Here is a 24,681-nt window from a genome sequence, read left to right as displayed (position 1 = left end):
GCATATTAATAAGACATATCAGACATCTACACAACTTATTAAACTCAGACCAAACTGCCCGTTTGCTTTGCCCATTGCCCAATTTCTAATTCTTCTTGTACTTCCTATCATCGTAATCTATGGTCACGAAAGCTCAATACCCTTATCATAGCAAATCGTCTCGTATTTGTCCTCGTGTTATTACGAGAGGATCAAACCCTGTACACAATATATTGAGTTTATTTACGTGGGTCCTGAAAAAGAATGAGTTTTGACAATTGGACTGTGCACAGGGGCCCTTGGGTTCAAAGCCGACGTGATGTTGAAAGAAAAGTCTCCTGAATATTATGCAACATACTAGTGAAGTAACAAAAGTTGAAAATGAAATGTTGTTTTCTTATGATTGTATTCTCAAACACGCAATCTCCTGCAAAAAAAAAAAATGTGTGTCTGAAAATTCATTCTATATATCCTTCTCCTTTAGATAAACTCATAAAATTCCCATATGTTTTACACTAAGAAATAAACAAAACAAAAAAATACGCATGTGTTATTATAATGAAATAACTTAAATACAGTACCCCCTGCATCCAAATAGAAAATTAGTGTTGAAAGTACAAAGTTCACTACACCTAATTTCCGTATGAATTGGATCTTTTCCTTTGCGAAATAGAACTTGCATAGCTAGAAAGTATATAAAAATACTATAAATAAAATTGTTGTAAGACTAAAAATATTAAGAATACAGTCAGACCTCTCTATAACAACATCCCTATATAACAACCATTCACCATAAAAGTCTAGTTTTTTTCAGAACCGATTTTTTATGTTATATATTATCTCTCTATAACAACTTTCTACCTATAACAACAACAACCATCTTTATGATAGTACGCTCTTTGTAAAATTACTCATCTATAACAACCATGTACATTTTCTAAGATTATTATTAATAATAATTCTAAATATTTTAATCAAATATTTTATAACTTTAATATAAAACTTATAATAGAAATATATATCTTAAAGATAACAGTACGTTCCATGAAAATATGCACATTATTATTATTATATTTTTTTGAAGATCTTCAAATGATATATTTTTCATTAGAAAAATGCCAAAAGATACTTAAAAGATTTATTTATACTTTTTGAAGATATGCATATCATTCTTTTTTATTGGAAGATCTACACATGATATATTTTATATTGGACAAATGCCAATATTATGTAAACGTAATATATTCATATTTTTTAAGATATGCACATCATAATTTTTTATTTGAAGAGATTAGCACGTGATACTCTTGGATGTTTAAATATTTGAGTGAGTTTCTCTTAGTGCATAGGTAATAAAATTTAAAGAACACACTAAAGTTATTCGTTTAGAAAATTCAAGCTATTCTTTTTAATTTTTTTCATGTCATATGGGGTCTAAACTCCAAGCTATTCCTTTGGAAACAAAGGTAGCATTGTGCCAATACCAAAAAGATAATCATACCATCACTCTTGAAAAATTTAACTGCGTGTCTTAGAGTTTAAATGTTTGTACGTTTAATTATGAATTTTTTAATTAATGTATTAGATTTCTTTAGCATTTAATTCGTAAAATATTCATATCTTTTGAGATTTTGAATTTAAATATTTTTTTACCTTTATATGTAATATTAAAAATGAAAAAAAAGTTAATTTTTGGATATTTTTTGTCTATAACAGCCAAAATATATTCAAAACGCCAAATGCTGTTATACGTGTATAACAGTCATTCACTATAAAAGCCAAAATATTTTGGAACAAACGATACTGTTATAGAGATGTTTCACTGTATATGAAAAATTGCAGTCACATATGGTATTATTTTGTGATGACCCAAAAGGGTCATCTTATGTTTTAGAACTCGAATCTGTGCTCTTAAGCCTTAAAAATCTCATTTTACCCTCCTCGATTTGTGTGCACAGTCCGGGCAGTTTTCCGAAAAGCTTTTATGTTGAAAACTAATGAAAATAAAAATTTTTGCCTTAAAAGTTGATTTTAGTTGACGTCGGTCAACATTTTTGGTAAACGGGTCCGGATCCATGCTTTGACGGCATCGGTAGGTCCGTATCGAATTATGGGACCTGGGCGTATGCCCGAAATCGAATTTGGAGGTCCCTAGCTCGAGTTATGAATTTTTGATGAAAATTAAAAGTCTGAAAATTATTTATTTTTAAGAATTGATTGATATTTGACATTGTCAGTATCGGGTCCGTATTTTGGTTTCGGAGCCCGGTACAGGTTCATTATGATATTTAAGACCTGTCTGTGAAATTTGGCGAGAAACGGAGTTGATTTGACGTGATTCGGACGTCCAGTAGAGAAAATAGAAATTTTAAAGTGTTCTTGAGAATTTCATTTGATTTGGTGCTAAATTCGTAGTTCTAGGTGTTATTTTAGCGATTTGATCGCGCGAGCAAGTTCGTATTATGTTTTTAGACTTGTGTGCGTGTTTGGTTTGGAGCCCCGAGGGCTCGGGTGAGTTTCAGATAGGCCACGAGATGTTTTGGACTTTAAAAATTTGGTATTTTGCTGCAGCAGGTGTTCTGGCATGTCCTTCTTCGCGTTCGCGAAGGTACTCTCGCGAACGCGAAGAGTAAACTGGGCAGCTGAAGTTTTCTTCTTCGCGAACGCGAAGGCTTTGTCGCGAACGCGAAGCGATGGGGGCATTATCCTTCGCGAACGCGACCAACTCCTCATGAACGCGTAGTGTTAGGAACACCTGGGGTAGGGTTGGTCGTTCCTTCATCACGAACGCGAGCAATGCCTCGCGAATGCGACGGCCAGGGGGGAGTAACCATCGCAAACGCGAGCAGGATCTCGAGAATGCGAAGGCTTGGCAGCCAGTACCCTTCGCGAACGTGACAGTGGCCTCGCGAACGCGATGCACACTCTCGCCCAGTGCATAAAACAGAATCAAACACGAGTTTAAACCATTTCTTTAACATTTTTCAAGAACTAAACGGGTAGAGTTGATTTTCAAGAGTCATTTTCTTCCCCAAAGTGTTGGTAAGTGATTCTGAACCATTTTTTTTCAATTACCCATTACATTTCTTGAATTATCAACCTAAAATCTAGAGTTTTCATGGTAGAATTAGGGGTTAGGGTAGAAACTAGGAATTTTAAAAATTTGGGGATTTAGACCTCAATTTGAGGTCGAATTCCAAAACCAATTATATATTCAGGCTCGGGGGGTGAATGGGTAAGTAGATTTTGGTCCGAACCTCGAGTTTTGACCAAGCGGGCTCGGGGTCGATTTTTTGACTTTTTGAAAGAAAATTTGGGAAATTTAATTTATGCAATATAATTGATTTCTTTAGCAGTATTTGATATTATTAGTCATTTTTGAATAGATACGAGTGGTTTGGAGGTGAATCCCAAAGGAAAAGTTGTGATTGAGAATTAAGTGGCCTTCAGAGTGAGGTAAGTGTTGTGTCTAACCCTGACTTGAGTAATTAGGAACCTTAGATTACTTGCTAAGTGAAATCCATGCGAGTGGCGTATATGTGAGGTGACGAGTACTTATGCGCCGCCAATTTACCTAGTTTCCATGTTTCTCTGTTTTTCTTATATTGTCTCTTTCTTATGCCAAATTGCTACGTGTTATACTAGTGTTGTTCAATTTGTCGTTCTTATCATGTTTACGAATTTTTTGGGGATAATTGAGTTTTTATTTCAAAGTTGAGATTGATATTATGGAACCAAATGTTGAAGTAAGGTTTGTACTTGTTATTCTATCTCCCTGTTGTTATTTATGCATTGCATTATGGTAAGGGAGAGTGTTAATGCACGAAGGGTGATGTCGTGCCATATTGTGAGTGTTAATGCACAGAGGGTGATGCCGTGCCATATTGTGAGTGTTAATGCACGAAGGGTGATGTCGTGCCATATTGTGAGTGTTAATGCACGAAGGGTGATGCCGTACCATGATATGAGAGTTAATGCACGAAGGGTGATGCCGTGCCGTTTCTATTAATTTTATGGTGAGATTGAGAGTAAAAGCACGAAGGGTGATGCCGTGCATTTTTTCTTACTGTATTCACTATTCCTGTTGATTCATGGTATATTGACTGCTCCGGTGATCATTCTATTGTAGTTCATTATCTTGTATTCCCCTCAGTATGTTCCCCTCCCGACAATTCCTGTTTAGTTCTTCATTTCTATTATTTGTATATACACTGTTAAATTGTACAGGTTGATTTGTACGTGCCTTGCCTTAGCCTCGTCACTACTTCGTCGAGGTTAGGCTCGACACTTACCAATACATGGGGTCAGTTGTACTGATGCTGCACTCTGCACTTTCTGTGCAGATTTTGATACCGGCTCAGATTGATCGAGATTTTGTTATTGGTCCGCTGTCCGGAGACTCAAGGTAGATCTATCGGTATTCACAGACCTTGAAATCCCCGTCTATCTTTTATGCCCTACTGTTTTCTTTCATTCAGACAGTTGTATTTCTTTCAGACTATTACTTGTAGTAAATTCTAGAATGCTTGTGAATTGTGACTCCAGATCCGGGTGACAATAATTAATACAGTTTTATGATATTCCGCACTTATTATATTTCATCTTAGTTAATTATTGTTAATTACTGAATGAGAATAAGGAATTGGTTTAATGATTCTCTAACGTTGGCTTGCCTAGCAAGTGAAATGTTAGGCGCCATCACGGTCCCGTCAGTGTGAAATTTCGGGTTGTGACATATTGACTCCCCGAATAGTATACTGGCATATAGTTGGGGTTCAATATTTATAGATTACAATTACCTTGTCTCGGGTTCGTTTCAACTAAATTCTAAAAGTTCTACTAGTACTTTGTGTTTACTACTATCGATCATTATATGTAAGACGTTAATTAAAAAATAATAGAAACTACGAGTAGAAGCTTTAAATTATGACTTAAGCATGGTTTAGTTTAAACATCTGGTGCGGGTTACAAGCAAATATGAGTATTCTTAAACTATTGAGCATTAACAAATGAAACGTTTTGAGGGTACACTTGTCATTTACACAGGCCAAGATTATTTAGTAGTACTATTTTCCCAGTCCTTGTCTGCACCATAGGTTTTTCAACGCAAATTAATAAGACAACTCATCAGTCTGTACAAGTGAATAAGCTCATATGACACTGCCCTGTTTTCTTTTGCCAATTTCCTCACTTATTCTGCTTCTAAATTATCATCAAGTCATGAAAACTCAGTACCCTGCTGTGCTATTTCTCCTAATTATTGTGATACTCATTCTGAGCCAACTTTCAAGTTGCAGTAACAGCCAAGAAATTACCACTACAAGCAAAGAGCAAATATTCAAAAGAGACTTAGATTCCAGGTTTTCATGGCATTTTTCTGCACCAGATCCTAAACCAACAAGAAATGAAGTTTTTGACCAAAGCTACGCAGTTTCACATCACGCTGTTCCGGGAGGACCGAACCCTCTACACAATTGATTATCTTCTCCACTCATCTTACTAAAAGGGCAGCCCGGTGCACTAAGCTCCTGCTATGCGCGGGTCCGGGGAAGAGCCGGACCACAAGAGTTTATTGTACGCAATCTTACCATGCATTTCTGCAAGAGGCGTCTCCACTCATCTTACTGTTTCTACAAAATCTCAGGTTTTGCAGTTAGTGGTGTGAATTGTGATCATTTTCTATTCTTTTGGTTTTATATTGAGGCAATCACAACTTTATACTAGGAAACAATATAAACTAGTAATGGATAGTCTTCTGTAACATGTTCCAAGTGATATTGTACATAAATATTTCATGGAACTTAAAAGTTTCTTCTCCTCCTCCTTTCTTTTGCCTACTGTTTTTGATGTTTTCTGTATTCATTTACCAAATGTATAAAATTCTCTTTGTACTTCCAGTTCAGTTATACACTGCAGGAGCTGCTCTTTCTATCAAGCAAACTTGATCTAATTATCAAGTAGTTCAAAAGCTGCATAATGTGATCTTTAAAAGCATAGTAACTCAAACAACTTCAAGATAATAATAAGAAGGCCACAGATAGTGAAAAGGAAGAAACATGCCAAAAGACAAATTTCTAATATTGCTAAAAATCAATCAAATTGGGATCACTCACCGACTTTGATTAAAATATGTCCATTCAAATCAAAAACTGCGGCTGATGCAAAGAAGTCAACTAGCTAGTCTCAAAAGCAGCCAAATAAGGTACATTTTTCTTCCTTATTTTCTATCCTAAGCCTGGTTAAACAAACAAAAAAAGCAATAATAGCCTCACTGGTGGAGAAGCCAGCTGGCTTTTCGATCCATTGGATACATATGATACAAATGCTTACTATAGTACATCATAAGAAGATTCTAATAATAAGTCCTTCAAGCAGTCCAACATTTCATTTTTAGCATTTCGAGGTGAATTCCCAGACGGATGACAATCTCAATATGAGGCAATTGTTAGTTTCGTACCTGTTACAATATGTCTGCTATGAGAAACAAAAGATGCAAATTATTTAGTGGATATCCCAAAATGAGTTCGACGACTCACAGAAGCAAAATTCAGCTGCATATTTTTAATTATAAACATATTTCAGTGAAAAACTTTCTTTTTCTGCTTTCCCAGGTGTGCATACTTCAGTAGAATGTCTGAATATCTCAACTCATTTTGCTTCCCAACAAGATCTTCTAGTAACTGGATCCTAAAGGCCAAAAGATTATGCACGCCTTTGAGTTTATACAAGGTACCCTATCCATAGCATGTTCGTCACACAATTAAAACTGTTTTTCTGTAGGGTATATACTCACTAGATGAGAATAATTCTAGTTCAGTTAGAATAGCAAAGTAACACAAAAGCCATCAAATTCAAATATATTCCCAATCATTAAATAATGTGCTCGATGAGAACACAAACACAATCTAAGATATCATGTTAGGAGAAAAAGGGACCTCCAGTGAATTAAATGCTAACCTGCTGGTTCTCTCTGGAAAAGGGAGCATTGTAATGTAATAAAGGAATCTTCAAAGCCACCAGAGTCAGCCAATATCCAAAATAGGATGTTTAAACGCCTCATATGTAACTCAGGTAATGGGATGAAATTTTGCTACATAAGCTCTGTGCCCACTGGATCAACCGAAAAATGAGCAGAGAGATGTTTTTGGACGATTGGCTGAAATTTAGATCTCCACATCTGCTTTCAATAAGGAAAGCGTTCAGATTTTAGAAAGTAGAATCATCATCGTCAAGTTATGAAATTTTGACCTAAGCTACTTCTAGCTTCCTTTAAAACTTCAAAATAATTAAACCAATTATTTGGATATGTTATGACAATGATAGCTAGAAGATACAGCCATTGTACAGGATGTGTATTTTGAAGCATAATCTATCTCACAACTTAAATGTAATTACAAGAGGCTTTAAATACCTAAAATCGATAAAAGATAATATCAACTTATCTGTTAAAGAGCAATTAAGTTTGACAGTGCTTCCATTAAAATATGTTTTGTACAAATAAAGTAGCAAAGATAGAGATTCCAAGATTGGAAGACCTGCTACAGATCGGGTGTCCTTACATTATTGTATTCTGAACTGTTCATGAACATCTGGAATGCTTCAGCTGATAGATAAATTCACAGTTAGTTGTCGGAAATATTTCAAATTGCAAGTAAAAGGAAAAAGATGAGAGCTCACAAGAGCGAAACCGTATTACTACACCATGAGTATATTCCACACTGGAAATATTAAAAATTGAACCTGAAAAAGAGAGAGATAATTCTGTGAGGTGCTGGTGAACTGGTAGAGAAAACAGTACCACGGAACAAGTAATGAGAATAGGAAATGTGTATCCGATCAGTGATTGAATAACTGAAAGTACATGGATTAAAACAATCCTTTCATGTTATTAAATATCTCTGAACTCCAAGTTTGTTTTTTTTCCAGATTATGTTTTCTTATGACTTCTATCCTAAACAAGAAAATGCAGCATGTCAATTGGGAAACAATCTATAGATAAGTACATCATCAGTAAAACATTCCAGGAATACCAAGAGTAGCCTGAACGATTAAGGATGGGAACTCCATTATCAGCTTTGACAGAGCAAGCAAAGCATCTTCAGCAGGACCATCCAAAGAACTCTTGACAAATGCTATCAGAAGTACAAGCTCCACGCCATAGTTGAACTCCTGCCACCCAAACACAGTCAAATATCTCATGTTGATACCAAAAACCTACCGTCACTCCCTAATGCTCGCTAGCACTAAAATCACTGAAAGACATGCAAAATAAAGATAGATTGGATGAGAAAAAATGGAAATACAATATTAATAGTTCAGAAGACTGTCTCTTGCAGAATCTGGAAACCACCAAATAATACACATTAAAGATTGAACAACTAATGAGAATGAGTGTAAGCCTCACTGTTGGGGATCAACAATTACCCTATTCTAGAAGAAGTCTCAAGATTAGCCTATCCCGCATTAAGTATATAAGAACATAAATAAGTTGGATGGACAAAGGGAATAACAACTCTAAGATAGCAAGTACAAAAATTCTAACGAGATTCAAGTAAGTGGATATGTTTCAACCTCTCCTTTTCGAAATATTGGCAGTATATCATCTTCTACTTCGGACTCAAAATCGGCATTGATAATTTCCTGTCAACATGTAATGCTAAACGTTTCAGAAATTAAAGAAGGGGGCGGGATTCCATCTGCAGCAGAACTAACAAATACAAATCAAAAGGCACAAAGGATTTTGTTCTTTACATGTTAGGGCATACATGGCAGTAAGGCAGTACATGGTCCCTAAGGACTCCCACGTAGAATTGGTTCTCATAGAACTTCAAGAGATCCTCCTTTGTCTGAAAGCGCATGTAGGTAGCATGGCTATATTTATCATCATTCCCACCAGAGATGCGTCCTACAGCAGTTAATAGAATGTTAAACAAACATTTAGAGAATAGACACCTCAAAAGGCATCCTCTGCCCCACTTCATGCAAAACAAACTTGAGAGGAAGACTGAACTGAAGCTTCTCTATTTGGTAGCACAAGCTTAGCAATGTTCAGGATGAGAAGCAACCGGATTTAACCCAAACAATTTAGGTCAAATTATATATATAAATCACTTTCTTCATTTTATGATTCCACATCGGAGAAATTTAAACTTATTCTTTAGAAGAGTTTGTACTCTCTGTTTAGCTGCCTAGGACTTGACCACATTTTAGTAGATCTTATATTATGCTTTGTCAACAAAGACATATCAGACCAGACATAAGTGCAACAAATACAAGAACTGACTAAAATTCCACATAGCATGAGTAAAGCAAAAACTAACGGCCCTTATTATATCAATGCAGAAGTCAAACAAGAAGTAACTATGACCTAGTGAGATGGAAAGAATGCCACGCATTTGATATTGGGTTGTATACAGGTAATCCAGCATATCTTTCTCCTGTTCTTCAGATAAGTCCTCCTTCCCTTTGATCAAACACACGTGTTCAACTACTTTTCTGCAAGCAACAAGCAGGATTTTTTTGTCAAGATAAAATTTGAGAAAACAGAATACAGAAAGAAACTGATACTTTATGCATTTGGTGAGCTAATTTTGAGAGAACATACCATGCAACATGAAAAAGATATAAACTACAATCAGGACTGGGGTATACGGGTGAAGAAAATGCTATATTTCCAATAAGCTACCAGAAAATATGCCCAAGTAAAAATTCTATTGGCAGATTAGTTGGTTAAGTAATAAGCAGTTTTACAAGAATTTCTGGAGCTTCCACCCTAACGAAAATTCTCTTATAATTATCCTCATCTTTCTTTGAAAGTATTACTAAATGTGCAACTCAGAGCCAAAAATGAACAAAATGCAAAGCAAAACGAATTCTAGACTACATATGGAGAGAGGAATATCACAATCTAGAATTGCCAAGCTGAGATAAGCGAAGCAAGACTTTTTTTTATAACCGAGAAACCCTAGGGCCAATGGCACACGGTTCGCAACATGGTATACAATTGCCCCGTCTCTATACCCTTCTCCACTCAGCGGCAAGGTTCTAGCCCATGACGTGCACGTAACTCACATGTCCCACACTGCGCCCTTACCACTAGGCCAAAGCCTTGGGGCAGCGAAGCAAGACTTGTTAAGGTCTACATAATCAAGATAAGTATAAAACAGTAAAAGCTGTAAGACAAAACGAAACGTAGAATCTTTCCAGTTGTTGTCAAATTAAAAGTCGGATAACATTTAATGTCCTTTTCCCCTTTTACATTTTACATAAGTACACCAGAAAGACCATTGCACATAAGGCCACTTATACTTGATTAGAAAAACATTTAAATTACTCCTATAAAAGAAAAGGTGTGAAGACCTAGGAGATTATCACTAAGTCATATGCTGATTAAAAGGAGTCACGCAATAGTACTACATTCCTGTCATATTATCAATGTCTTACTGAATTGGGCTAAGAACATAGGAGTATGATTTTTTTATACAGCCAAGTCATAAATCAGTATCTGTATAAACTTAAAGAACAGATAAATCGCAAGAACCTTTTCTGTTTGGCGTCATAACCAAAGCTTCGTTGTTCAGAAGCTGAGCATATCACAATGCGGTTCTTGGTTCGCAACTCATGATTTGACTTCAAAATACTACCCGAAGCTGCAACCGCGGAGGAAACAAAGGAATTAACAGTTACCATCTTATGTAATAAAAACCAGAAGGATTGCAGTTAACAAACTGAAATTTGGACAATCCATTTGAGTCAAAAAAATGCAGTAATTGATTAGTATAGTATTTGACACGAAATTACCATTCCATTTGGGGTTTTTCTTAGATGGAAAAGGACTGAAATTGAAGGGCTTTTTAGGAGAAGAAGCTAGGGTGGATGAGGTGGTGCTATTAAGGAAGATATTTGTGAGAGGAGAAGCGATGGTTTGAGTATGAATAATCTGCATTTTGATTTTGCCGCTGTATCTGCTGTTTCTCATTGTCTCATTTAACAGAAAGATTTGGTGAACAAAAGTACAGATACTTAGGTATTGAAACGGGTGGACTAGGAAAAACCGTCATTTAAATAAAGGGAATTAGATTCGCGCTTGTTTTTCTCCGGTTACTCTATTTCTTTTAATATTATTTCATAGGGGTAATATTAATATGGGGTAGGTGCTAAAATCTTTGGGCAATTACTATTGTTAGGGCATGTCCAAAGAAATGGAGAAAGAGAATTCTCTTTAATTTTTTTATGATTATCAAGGGGCCGTAGAACGGTTGATGTAGAGGATCAAGGGTTGTAAGTGTTTGTGCTTATTATGGTATCTGCCGCTAAATACTACTCCTCTGTTTCCACATTGATTTATCATCTCTATAAAAGCACCATATCAGTCGTATATGTTATGAATATATTATATTATAGATGTTATACTGTTGATCTTTAAGATTGTTTAATTGAACTTATTGCACTTTTGAAAGTATGAGATTAAAATTTATATTTCTTGAAATTGTTATAATCATACATCTATAAATATAAATAAATGTCGATTGAACCGGTAGCAAACCTACTACATCTTCCTCTTAGTAAAAATAACACGAGCTAGCCATTTTTCGAATGGGTAGTTAAAAAAATAGCCAGCAAGGTCATTGAAAAATAATCACTATTTTACTGAAACATGGAAAGTTCCAGCATAATATACTAATATGGAGCTCATGCGTATGAACTTCCAACATATTATGTTGGAACTCCAGCACATGAAAAATTCAAATATAATATGCTGGATTTTGGAGCTCTCACGCTAAATTTTAAGTATATTATGTTGGAACTTTATGGTATTATGAAATTCCACAATTTCATATCTAAAAAAAAATGTAACTCCACCGTTAAAAATGTACCATTTCTGTTCCCTCCTTGAGGTAATTAAAAATTTGAAGTCAAAAAGTCTAGTCTTCCTCTCTATGAGAAGTTTAGTGAGTTCCATTTTATTGACCAATAAGCTCCTTTGACTATTCGTCCTTAGCTCTAGGCCTCCATTAAAAATCCCTCTCCATCATTGTTTTTTGTCACCCTCCCAAAAGTAAAGATGATCAGCTTCTTCACATTCCTCTCTGTTGTGGCTTATCAGCTTTTCTCAACACAAGCAGTTACAACAATCGACATCCGAAACAATTGCCCTTTTACCGTATGGGCAGCAGCAATTCCTGGTGGCGGCCGACGTCTCGACTACGGTGGAAAATGGAGACTCCAACCTTCAAACGGTTCCAATGGAAAACGTATCTGGGGCCGAACCAATTGCAATTTTGACGCATCTGGCCGTGGTCAATGTCAAACCGGCGATTGCAATGGAGTCCTCGAATGTCAAGCTTTTGGCACAACCCCAAACACTTTGGCTGAATACAGCCTAAACCAATTTAACAATCTTGATTTCTTCGACATATCTCTTGTAGACGGTTTCAATGTCCCAATGGAATTTAGTCCAACATCTGGTAATTGTTCTGTTAGGATCAGCTGCACTGCCGACATCATAGGACAGTGTCCGAATGAACTAAGGATTCCTGGAGGCTGTAATAATCCTTGTACTGTTTTCAAGACTGCGGAATATTGTTGCACATCTGTTGGCAATTGTGGTCCAACCCAGTATTCCAAGTTCTTTAAGGATAGATGTTCAACTTCTTACAGTTATCCTCTAGATGACCCCACTAGTAGGTTCACTTGTCCTACTGGAACCAATTACAGAGTGGTTTTCTGTCCATAAATTAAATGGATGGAGCATTTTTTCCCCTTAATTGATGTATCTTAGGACGTTTGAAATTTCTATGTTGCTTGGTTTATGTCATAATAATCCCTGCTATTTATTAAGCTGGATTTTCAAAATATTATCCATAGCATTCATTGAAAATGAAAAGAATAGGTCTATTATTCTGTAACCAATATTTTCTTTTTCATCGGATATCCTCTAAAAGGATGTTCTGTAACCAATTGAGTGATCGAGTAATATACTTGTGTACATGGCAGAACGATGCGCTTGTTTTAGAGTGTTATAACTTTCACTTGCAATACTATTCCCTAACTTAAACATATCCATCAAAATAATACTTAGAATGTCTAATTGTTATTTCCCGTGGTGCATAATTGCTGCCCGATGCTATTATTGGCATAACAACTCGAACCCAATCCTCTTATACTAGGATTGGCTTCTCACAGTTCTACCGTTGACACCGACGATAAATAGGAACATAACTGTCTCACGACGTTCTAAGTCCAACTCACGTACCACTTGAATCAGCAAATAATCAAACCCTTGGGATCTTCTTCAACCCCAAGATGTGATAAGTCGAAATTGAGGTGCCAAATGACTATGACTATAAGAGCTCTTGGGAGTCATCAGCCTATTATCCTGACGTGTCATTTGATCCGTTGAGCGAGAGCCCTTCCACACGGGTGTAACAAACTTGAAATAACCAATTCGCACACAAGTAAACTCACTTGTAGTATTGCCCTTACTAAACAGAATTACAAGGAATAGCAATTGAAATGACATAAAAGAACTGATAAGAAGAAAGAGGTGAGAAACAAAGACCGATACCGAAGGGGACGAGGAAATCAGTGATACAGAGCAGAGATGAGAGAGAACATATTCAACATCACAATTCGCATGATCCTTGTCACTAACCTCTTGTCCCTTTTTAACCATTTGCTAATTGGCCTGGATCCCAAATAAAACTCTCCAATATTTTACTCAGCCCAGTAATCCCAATTGACTCAACCTTATTCACTTCTTCTAGCCCATAGGCTCTTACGGAATTAGCTTGGTTCACAACAATACTCCCGCCCTAAAAAAGAACCTTGTCCTCAAGGTTCGAGCCAAGAATAGTATTAGCAACGCACTCTCCGCCAAATGTCTCTAGACAAAAGTGTTCTGGGAAATAGAACGAGAATATGTGAACTATCACAACTTTGTCAACGGGACAAGAGATGGTGGCAACTGTAGTATTGACAACCTTTAGTTCCATGTCACCACAAATCCGAAGACAACAAGTTAGAATCTTGGCAGGGAGAGAGTCACACTTGACTTGAGCTTCTTGGCCAATTCTTTCCAAACCAGTAGCAAGAGTAGTGATGGCTTTAAGAAGAATGATAATCATGGGGTTTTGTAACATGGCTCCTTGTCCACATAGGATCATAGCAACTTTCAGCAACATCAAGGACAGATTGGAGGTAAAGAACTTATTTAGTAGTGCCTTCCAATAGAACTTTGGATCACAGTTTTCCCCAAATAAAATATTGTTGCATATACATCCTGATAGAAGGAGAGAAACCTGGTGTAAACTTGACATATAATCACCGCCAAGAGTGGATGCACATATTTCACTCATTTTCCAAAGACTCGAACTCAATAGCGATGATTCAGTTGACTTATTCTTTCTCACTATTGCACGACATAGTTCTATAGGAAATATAAAGTTGACAAAAGCCAAAGTCACTCCCAATTGCCTTTGACTACTGCCTTGGACATGGATGCCATCACCATTAATTAGATAATTGATAATTTCAGAAGCCATGCAGTGAGCATCATTGGTGCATACCAGTTTTATCTCGTCGGCACAATTTATATTCTCAACTGCAGTGAAAAACCTCGTTCCAACAAGTGCAACTACATTAAGATGGGCATCACAACATAACTGTAACATCAACTCATTATACATGTATTCTGTTGGACCGAGTTCAAGCATATCCCCAAGTATAGCAACTCGTGTACTCTTGCAGTTGATGTTTCTTAACAACTCAATGTCATCCTTGGCCAAAATTAATTCTCCAGAAGAATTAGTTACAAGAGGTAAGAAGGCTATCTTTGGTGAACAGAGAAGAAAACTTTGGTTTGCGTCAGCATAAGAATAGCTACCAGGTAAAGCAATGGCCAGGGGTGCTTGAGACCACACACAAATCCAATCAGCAATATAGAAGTGACCTAAACTTGGTAAAGTAGTAACAGACAATGCGAAAGGAGATTGCAAATTGTATGATTTCACAAACCATAGTTGTCCGGGATCCCACACTTTAGTCTTAGAGTTGGAATATGCGATGAAGCACAAACTGCTAATACATTCCAGCAATGGTAAGACCGCCACGTACTCTACAGAATCGGTTAGATCCAAGAACACGAAACTTATTCCAGGATCCCATACACTAAGACCCGACGCAGTTGCGTAAATGGTTACTATAAGGAATTTAGCAGCAGGATTAAATGGAAATTGACCCAAAATACATTGATCATTGAATTCCCCAGTAGAACTTCCATTCTCATCTTCAAGAAGTACTTTACATAATGCACTACACACGTCATAATGGCGGTCTCCTTCTCTCGTTGGCATATCTCGTTCCAAATGTTCATGTGGCACTACAGAAATTTGTGTACCTCCCAAAACTTGGCATACAAATAATTTCACTCCATTGTTCACGCTTTTATGTGTGGCGACATCCCAAAAATCAGCAGGCACCAAGGATACAGATAGTTGATCTACTAAGAAACTGAAAAAATCTACACTCTCGCCACATTCACTGCCTAACTCTGTTTGGGTGATAAATGGAGCGAATCCCTCAATTTGTTTTAAATCTGCAGATTCAACAGTTAAAAGAACATATGAAGCAGCCCCAAAATATTGCCCTGTGTCGAACCAATTGTCCACACAACTACAAAATGGGATAGTCCATATTATTGCTTCAGACGCATAGTAGAGAGAAGCACAAGCCTTCGTATGGCAGTAATAACAAGTATCAAGCATATGACCATAGTCCAAATTGACATTAACAGGTACAACACGTGTTAGACCAATAGGAAACTTATCACATGGGACCAAGCTAGCAAAAGGAACCAAAATCATAGCTGCAAAGTGACTGAGTTGTTCGGCAGTATCTCGTTGAGTACTTTTAGCCAACCATTGGGTATCGCTCTCTGTAGCTTCTTCATCGTTGATTGGAGCACCTGATTGCGCCTCGACGATTACTTTGGGAAAGCAACTATGTAACATTTTGTCGAAAATCTTAGGTGAGTGATTATTGTCCAAATTAGCTGCAAAGAGAGAGGTATGCGTATTTGCATCTGTGTCGTGGCACGCAGCTGTAACAAAACAAATTTCCTCAATTGCTTTGGGAAAGCCTTTAGTAGGCATTTCATCGAACATATGATTGACCTCTGAGTTTCCATCTTCAAAAATTATTTTTGATTTAAACTCACAGAAGTTGGAAATATTACTCTTAGCAGTTAGAGGACTTACATAGGTCTCTGGTAGTGCTAATGTTTCCGAACAATTAGAGTAAAATTGGAAATCAGTTGAACACCCTATTGAAGCAGGGGGAATCCATTTGCGATAATGCAACTTCAGTTTCTCCGTAAAATGCTTCCAGTCGACGAATTATTTGTTCCGATATAGCAACTGGAACCATGCTAAAGCTTCGCCATCCAAGTAAGATGATGCTAATAAGAGTTTAAATTCGTCGGCAATGGAGTAAAATTCAAAATATCTCCCCTCCTCTAAAACCTAAGCCTCCAGATTTCCACCACGGAACCGCCTTAATTCCACTGAAACTGGGTTGTCATGAAGAGTAGGTATTGCCGGACTGCGGATTGCTGGATCCCGGGGTGGAATGGACGTTGTAGCCTTTTCCCCACTAGCTCCATTAAGAACAAACGAATATCGGCGAAATCCTTAGAAAGTGAATCTTCATTTTCTGATTGAATCACGAATTGAGTCATCGACGAAAGCCTGGAGTACTTTTTGGTCCAACATTAGAGACGTATGGACGAAAGCACCAATGTAACAAACTTAAAATAATCAATTCGCACACAAGTAAACTCACTTGTAGTATTGCCCTTACTTAACAGAATTACAAGGAGTAACAATTGCAATGACATAGAAGAACTATAAGAAGAAAGAGGTAAGAAACATAGACCGATACCGAAGGGGATGAGGAAATTAATAATAAGAGATGAGAGAGAACATATTCAACATCACAATTGGCATAATCATTTGGCCAAATTTTCATGACATTTGTCATACATAATATCCATTATAACAAATTTGTGGTTCATGACATTTGCCATGACATAATATCCATTATAACAAATTCGTGGATCATGACATTTTTCATGACATAATATCCATTATTAGGCCAAGGATTTCTTGCTATAAATAGAGGAGTTACTCCTCATTTGCAAACACACCAATTCAAGAGCTTTTCACTCTTGTCTTTCTTTCTCCTCCTTTATTTCATTATAGAGTATTTTGTAAGAGAGTGAGTGTTGGAAAACACTTGTGTGAACCCTTTCTTTGGAGTGATCTTGTGAGGTTATTCTCTTGGGGTATTTGGGATTAATTAGAGTATTTACTCTAATTTTGTACTCTCTTTTGTACTATTGTTGGTATAGTGAAATTGCTCCTCTCCGCTTGTGGATGTAGGTTACCTTGACCGAATCACGTTAAATTTGTGTCTTCTTTATATTCTTTAATTGCCGTTATTATCACCTTCCATTGTCTTTGTTATTGTCATTATAATGTTGTTTGGCTAAATTCCGCACTACCCGGATTTCCGATCCTAACAAATTGGTATCAAAGCCAGATCTAACCGTCCAAAATGATTCTAACAAAGTCTTATGTTGAGAAATTTGACCGAAGTACAAACTTTGGAATGTGGCAATTAAAGATGGAAGCTATCCTAATTCAGGATGGTTTAGATTTGGCACTGCAAGGAAAGGAGAAGATACCGGATAAAATGACGGACGAGGAGTTTGCCGTCATAGACAAAAAGGCAAAAGCATGTATTATTTTAAATCTTTCAAATGGGGTTTTGCGTGAAGTTGCAACAGAAAGCTCAGCCAAAGGAATATGGGAAAAGCTTAAAACCCTATATATGAAAATAACAGTAGAAAACAGACTTTACCTAAAGCAAAAACTCTACACTTTTCGTATGGCTGAAGGTACCTCTATACTTACTCATCTTGATACTTTTGATTCTCTTCTTATGGATTTAAGTAACATAGATGCTGAAATCAAAGATGAGGATCAAGCTGTGTTATTGCTTGTTTTCTTACCCAATCGTTTAAACATATAAGAGATACTATGCTTTATGAAAAGGATAATATCTCTTATAAAGATATCAAATCTATTTTGAAATCAAAAGAACAAATAGATAGAGATATTACTGGGGAAACTAGTGGGAACCAAGGGGAAGGCTTATTCATAAGAGGTAGATCCAATAAGAAAGATTCAAGTAGTGAGAAACCTAAATCAAGGTCAAAATCCAGATACAGAAATGTCATGTGCAAATATTGTCATAAGAAAGGTCACATTATTTCTGAATGCTTTAAATTGAAAAACAAAGAAAAGCATACAGAAAAGAAAAATGAGCACAAAAATATTGATACTGCCGAAGCAAGTGTAGTTGCTGATGAGATTGAGGGAACTATTTTTTTAGCAACTAATAATAGTTTTAAATCTAACAATGAGTGGATTTTATATTCGGGTTGTTCTTATCATATGTGTCCCAGTCGGAATTTATTTACCACATATGAATCTATTGGAGGTGGAGTTGTCTTGATGGGCAATAATGCTGCCTGCAGAGTTATTGGAAAAGGTACAGTCCGAATCAAAATGCACGATGGTGTGGTGAGAACTCACACCGATGTTAGACATGTTCCTGACTTGAAGAAAAATCTCATCTTTTTGGGCACTCTAGAATCTCTTGGGTGCAAGTACACAGGTGAAGATGGAGTTCTGAAAATTTCTCATGGTGCTCTTGTGATCATGAAAGCACGCAGATCTGGTACGTTGTATACTCTTTTGGGATCTACTGTTACAGGTGCTGCTGCAGTTTTAATATCAGATAAATCAGATTCTGACATCACCAAATTGTGGCATATGCGATTGGGGCATATGAGTGAAAAATGTCTTTCCATCCTCGGTAAAAGAGGTCTCTTATGTGGCCAAAGTACCGGAAATATGGAGTTCTGTGAACATTGTGTGTTCGGGAAGCATAAAAGAGTCAGCTTCAAATCTCCAGCGATTCATAGAACAAAAGGTACTTTGGATTACATTCATTCAGATCTTTGGGGTCCTTCACGTACCCCATCAAAATGTGGTGCCAGGTATATGTTAACTTTCATTGATGATTATTCAAGGAAAGTTTGGGTTTATTTCCTGAAAAATAAAAGTGATGTTTTCTTAAATTTCAAACAATGGAAAGTTTTGATTGAGAAGCAAACAAGAAAACAAGTTAAGCGGCTTACAACAGATAATGGCTTGGAATTTTATAATGATGAATTCAACGAATTTTGCAAGAATGAAGGAATTACTCGACATCTTACTGTGAGAATGACACCTCAACAAAATGGTGTGGCAGAAAGGATGAATAGAACTCTTTTGGAAAGGGCTCGTTGCATGATTTCAAATGCTGGGTTGACAAATGCCTTTTGGGCAGAAGCTATCTCTACAACTTGTTATATTGTCAACCGAGCTCCTTCTACACCTTTGAACTTTAAGACTCCAGAGAAAATGTGGTCAGGTACTCCTGCTAATTATTCTGATTTAAAGATATTTGGTTGCCCTGCATACATGCATGTAAATGATGGAAAATTAGAGCCAAGGGCTAAAAAGTGCATTTTCCTTGGGTATGCATCTGGGGTGAAAGGATACCGACTATGGTATCCTGATCCCACGACACCAAAATTTATAATTAGCAGAGATGTAACCTTTGATGAATCCTCTATGTTACATTCTAGAAAAGAGTCTTCAAGTTCTTGTAATACAGATAAAGGAAAGAGTACACAGAACCAGGTGGAGATTGAGATTGGCATTCCTTCTGAGCCAAGCTCATCAACTTTGGAGCAACATACAGTTGAAACTCCTGAAGTTAAGACAGAAGCTGAAATTCCTGAAGTTGAGACTCCTGAAGTTGAACTAGAAGAAGAGGAGTATTCTATAGCCAAACATAGACCAAGAAGAGAAGGTAAACAACCATTAAGTTTTGGAGATTATGTTGCATTTGCTTTTTCAGTTGCACAGAAAACTGAAGAAATTGGAGAACCATCAAAATATTCAGAAGCAGTTTCTGGTGCTGACTCAGCCAAGTGGCTGATTGCAATGAATGAAGAAATTGAGTCTCTCCACAAGAATAGTACTTGGTCTCTTGTGAAGCTGCCATCAGGAAAAAGAATTGTTGGTTGCAAATGGGTCTTCAAGAAAAAGGATGGCATTCCAGGGGTTGAAGATGCGAGGTATAAGGCACGATTAGTTGCAAAGGGCTATTGTTAAACATAGCTCTATTCGTGTCTTGCTTGCCTTCGTTGCCATGTATGATTTGGAATTAGAACAACTTGATGTTAAGACAGCTTTCTTACATGGCGAACTTGAGGAACAAATATACATGCATCAACCCGAAGGATTTGAAATTGAAGGAAAAGAAGATCATGTTTGCTTGTTGAAGAAATCCTTGTACGGATTAAAGCAGTCTCCAAGGCAATGGTATAAAAGGATTGATTCCTTTATGTTGGGTCATGGTTATTCGAGGAGTATGTATGATAGTTGTATTTACTTTCGGAAGTTAAATGATGGTTCATTTGTATACCTGTTATTATATGTTGATGACATGCTCATTGCTGCTAAGGATTTAACAGAAATTCACAATTTGAAAAGTCAGCTAAAAAGTGAATTTGAGATGAAAGATTTGGGAGCAACTAAGAAAATCCTTGGCATGGAGATCAAAAGAGATCGAAAAGCCAACAGGCTATTTATGACCCAGAAGAAGTACTTGGAGAAAGTCTTGGAGAGGTTTGGCATGAAAGATGCTCAACCAATTAGTACCCCTCTTGCTGCTCATTTTAAGTTATCAACTGCTCAGTTCCCGCAGTCAGAGGAAGAAGAGAGGTACATGGCACAGGTTCCTTATTCCAATGCAGTCGGCAGTATTATGTATGCAATTGTTTGTACACGTCCAGACATTTCACAAGCAGTGAGCGTGGTAAGACGGTATATGGCTTGCCCTGGTAAAGCACATTGGCATGCTGTGAAATGGATTCTCAGATACTTGCGAGGTACTTCAAACACATGTTTGGAGTTTGGGAGAAATACTAACACTTTGGTTGGTTTTGTAGACTCAGACTATGCAGGTGATCTTGACAAAAGAAGATCACTGACAGGCTATGTATTTTGCATCGGGGGTTGCGCTATTAGTTGAAAATCTATATTACAACATGTAGTAGCTTTATCTACTACCGAAGCAGAATATATGACAGTGATCGAGGCGATTAAAGAAGCTTTATGGTTGAAGGGTCTATTTGCGGAACTCAGTTTACACCAAGGTGGTATTACCATTTTCTGTGATAGTCAAAGTGCCATTCACTTGACTAAAGATCAAATGTATCATGAGAGGATGAAGAACATTGATATAAAGTATCATTTCATCTGAGAAACCATTGCTGAAAGAAAAGTCTCTGTTCAGAAGATCAACACTAGAGACAATCCTGCTGACATGTTCACAAAACCTCTTCCAGTATCCAAGTTCAAGCTTTGCCTGAACTTGATTGGCATTTATGAAGAATGATTTTGCCCATTGGGGTTTTTGCGGAGAAGATGGAGCAAATTTACTATAAGCCGAAATTAGGCCAAGGTGGAGATTTGTAATATGGCCAAATTTTCATGACATTTGCCATGACATAATATCTATTATAACAAATTTGTGGTTCATGACATTTACCATGACATAATATCCATTATAACAAATTTGTGGATCATGACATTTGCCATGACATAATATCCATTATTAGGCCAAGGATTTCTTGCTATAAATAGAGGAGTTTTTCCTCATTTGCAAACACACCAATTCAAGAGCTTTTCACTCTTGTCTTTCTTTCTCCTCCTTTATTTCATTATAGAGTATTTTGTAAGAGAGTGAGTGTTGGAAAATATTTGTGTGAACCCTTTCTTTGGAGTGATCTTGTGAGGTTATTCTCTTGGGGTATTTGGGATTAATTAGAGTATTTACTCTAATTTTTACTCTCTTTTGTACTCTTGTTGGTATAGTGAAATTACTCCTCTCCGCTTGTGGACGTAGGTCACCTTGACCGAACCACGTTAAATTTGTGTCTTCTTTATATTCTTTAATTGCCGTTATTATCACTTTCCATTGTCTTTGTTATTGTCATTATACCGTTGTTTGGCTAAATTCCGCACTACCCGGATTCCCGATCCTAACATAGCCTCTTGTCTCTTTTTAATCATTTGCTAAAAGGTCTAAATCCCAAATAAAACTCTCCAATATTTTACTCAGCCCAATAATCCCAATTGACTCAGCCTTATTCACTTCTTCTAGCCCATAAGCTCTTACAGAGACAGCTTGGTTCACAACAATGACTCCCAGGTACTATGGCCAACGTTCGTCTCTGTTCGATCAATATATATGCGTTGTATCATTTGAGAAGTCAAGTTTTTTTCTTTAAAGAAAATTTATTGTTTGATTATAAAAATATTATTAGTTACCAAACTTTGTATAGTTTCTAATTATGTTTTTCATTTAAAAAATTATTTAAGGAAATCAATATACAAATTCACTCGAGAGACATATATTCTGACTCTCCTATTCTTAACCCTCATTTGTGATGGGAGGAACAATGAGCATTAGTAATTAAACGTGCTAAATTAAACCTTCAGTAATTAATATCTCTCCACATGAAAAATATAAAAAGCAAATCTTTATATTTGAACAATAAATTTGTACACAAGTGATAAGCAAAGTGGTATCAATGTTCATTCACTATATAGCTATGTCCAGCTAGTTTCAGGACCTCAATTCCCAAGAACCTTTTCGTTTGGAATCATTACCAAAGCTTCGTTGTTCAGAAGCTGAGCATATCACAATGCGATTCTTGGTTCGCAACTCATGATTTGACTTCAAAATACTACCCAAAGCTGCAACCGCGGAGGAAACAAAGGAATTAACAGTTACCATCTTATGTAATAAAAACCAGAAGGATTGCATTTAACAAACTGAAATTTGGACAATCCATTTGAGCAAAAAGACATTAAAAAATGCAGTAATTGATTAGTATTAGAATTTAACACGAAATTACCATTCCATTTGGGGTTCTTATTAAATGGAAGCCTAACGCTCATTGTCTCATTTAAAAGAAAGATTTTGTAGTCAAATCATGAGTTGCGAACCAAGAATCGCATTGTGATATGCTCAGCTTCTGAACAACGAAACTAGATTCGCGCTAAATACTTGGTTTTTTTCTCCGTTTACTCTTTCTTTGAAGGCAATAGAGAACTAGTAATATTAGGGATAGGTGCTAAAATCTTTTGGGTAATTAATATTGTTAGGGCATGTCCAAAGAAACAGAGAAAGAGAATTATCTTAAATTTTTAATGATTATCAAGGGGCCGTAGAACGGTTGATGTAGAGGATCAAGGGTTGAAAGTGTTTGCGCTTATTATGGTACTAGTTTCTGGACACGTGCGTTGCACGTGTATCTTAATCGATCATTATAAATTTTTTATCCCATGTCAATGAGTTCAAAATTCAATGTCAAGCTCGAAATGATGAATTATATATGAGTGTATTCGGCTAACATTTTATTTAATTGATCTATGTTATAGTTTATAGGACAATAAGATGGTTAGAAATTCTTTATTTTTTAACCTAATCGCTAATTGGACTTCGGAAAAAACTTTCTTTATCAATATACTATTTGTTCTATACACACATTCCAAATCCTTCCCGATAACTCTCAAGGAAAATCTCGTATTTGGATCCCAAATTGACGGGTTAGTGTGGGCTTATCCATGCGAACCGAATTGTCTCACGACGTTGTGAACACGACTCATGTACCGCTTTAATGGGCGAACAACCCAACCCTTGGAACATACTACAGTCCCAGGTGGTAAAGAGCCGACATTGAGGTGCCAAATCTTCACGTCGATATGAGCTCTCTCTAGAACCAAAAGTTAAAATTTTGGTAGATACAGAACCCGAAAAACTTTGTTCGAGGAATGGGCCAAACCGGGACATTTGAGGTAAATTAGAAATTGTTCGAATTGTGTATCATCAATTACTAACATTGATAAGCGACCCAAAACAGGAACGACATTCCGCAGAATATATGACTCATGCTTCTTTAGGTTCTTTAAATTCCGTGGGTGGTGTATCTACCTAGACAAGTGTCTTTAGTTATGTTTCTCCTAGAAGTTGGTTAGCTAAAATTCTCTCAATTCCGGGACGATTGTACCAAAAAATTGAATTTAACCTTCTAAAAATGATTTTGGGTTTTGAATTGATCCGAAAACGACTTTTTTGATAATTGAATATATAATGATTAGTTGTTGAATGTGCACATTCACTTAGGTAGGTATAATTTAAATAAAATTAACTTTGACTTTATCATTGGTATGATTATAATGGATGTTCTTAGTGTATGTTCTATCACGATGTTTCAATTAATTTGTCATGATCAACTTTCTTGGTGTGGACATTTATATCGCTTTTGAAAATATAACATATAATTATCAGCGTGAGAAGATACATTATACAAATACAAGTCATGAAAGTAATTCTTATTGTAAACATTGATATTGCTTTTGAAAATATAATATACAGTTATCTATGTGAGAGAACATGTTATATAAAATACAAGCCAACACTATGAATGGATATGATCGAAAGTATCCGTATTTG

At 36.5% G+C, this 24,681-nt stretch overlaps 3 protein-coding genes across 5 annotated transcripts; 1 reads left to right on the top strand and 2 right to left on the bottom strand.

The window, feature by feature from the left end:
- Nucleotides 1–6,073: 6,073 nt before the first annotated feature.
- On the bottom strand, nucleotides 6,074–11,026 carry LOC107774056 (stress-response A/B barrel domain-containing protein UP3). 3 transcript variants are annotated; one of them, XM_016593518.2, is made up of 10 exons: nucleotides 10,780–11,023; nucleotides 10,520–10,628; nucleotides 9,347–9,474; nucleotides 8,745–8,884; nucleotides 8,551–8,619; nucleotides 8,010–8,148; nucleotides 7,657–7,719; nucleotides 7,539–7,582; nucleotides 6,937–7,156; nucleotides 6,074–6,450 (listed from the first exon to the last, which is right to left on the bottom strand). In XM_016593518.2, exons 1-9 carry the CDS (start codon nucleotides 10,955–10,957, stop codon nucleotides 7,070–7,072), a joined length of 957 nt encoding a protein of 318 aa, XP_016449004.1. In that variant the 5' UTR covers nucleotides 10,958–11,023; the 3' UTR covers nucleotides 6,074–6,450; nucleotides 6,937–7,069. The 3 variants fall into 3 exon arrangements, with proteins under 3 accessions (XP_016449004.1, XP_016449000.1, XP_075087221.1); XM_016593514.2 differs by having other exon boundaries at nucleotides 6,074–6,436; XM_075231120.1 differs by lacking the exon at nucleotides 6,074–6,450 and having other exon boundaries at nucleotides 7,139–7,156; nucleotides 7,983–8,148; nucleotides 10,780–11,026.
- Nucleotides 11,027–11,912: 886 nt separating this feature from the next.
- On the top strand, nucleotides 11,913–12,956 carry LOC107774057 (thaumatin-like protein). Its single transcript, XM_016593519.2, has one exon. The coding sequence runs from the start codon at nucleotides 12,044–12,046 to the stop codon at nucleotides 12,713–12,715; it is 672 nt and encodes a 223-aa protein (XP_016449005.1). The 5' UTR covers nucleotides 11,913–12,043; the 3' UTR covers nucleotides 12,716–12,956.
- A 469-nt stretch (nucleotides 12,957–13,425) lies between these two features.
- Nucleotides 13,426–16,370, bottom strand: LOC107774055 (uncharacterized). Its single transcript, XM_016593513.2, has 2 exons — nucleotides 16,236–16,370; nucleotides 13,426–16,078 (listed from the first exon to the last, which is right to left on the bottom strand). Exon 2 carries the CDS (start codon nucleotides 15,987–15,989, stop codon nucleotides 13,794–13,796), a length of 2,196 nt encoding a protein of 731 aa, XP_016448999.1. The 5' UTR covers nucleotides 15,990–16,078; nucleotides 16,236–16,370; the 3' UTR covers nucleotides 13,426–13,793.
- Nucleotides 16,371–24,681: the final 8,311 nt, after the last annotated feature.

Source organism: Nicotiana tabacum, chromosome 15, assembly GCF_000715075.1.
Source record: "Nicotiana tabacum cultivar K326 chromosome 15, ASM71507v2, whole genome shotgun sequence".
In the NCBI taxonomy this organism is placed as follows: Eukaryota; Viridiplantae; Streptophyta; class Magnoliopsida; order Solanales; family Solanaceae; genus Nicotiana; species Nicotiana tabacum.
The sequence above is the reverse complement of the archived record's forward strand: the minus strand, read 5'-3'. Positions and strand labels throughout refer to the sequence as shown.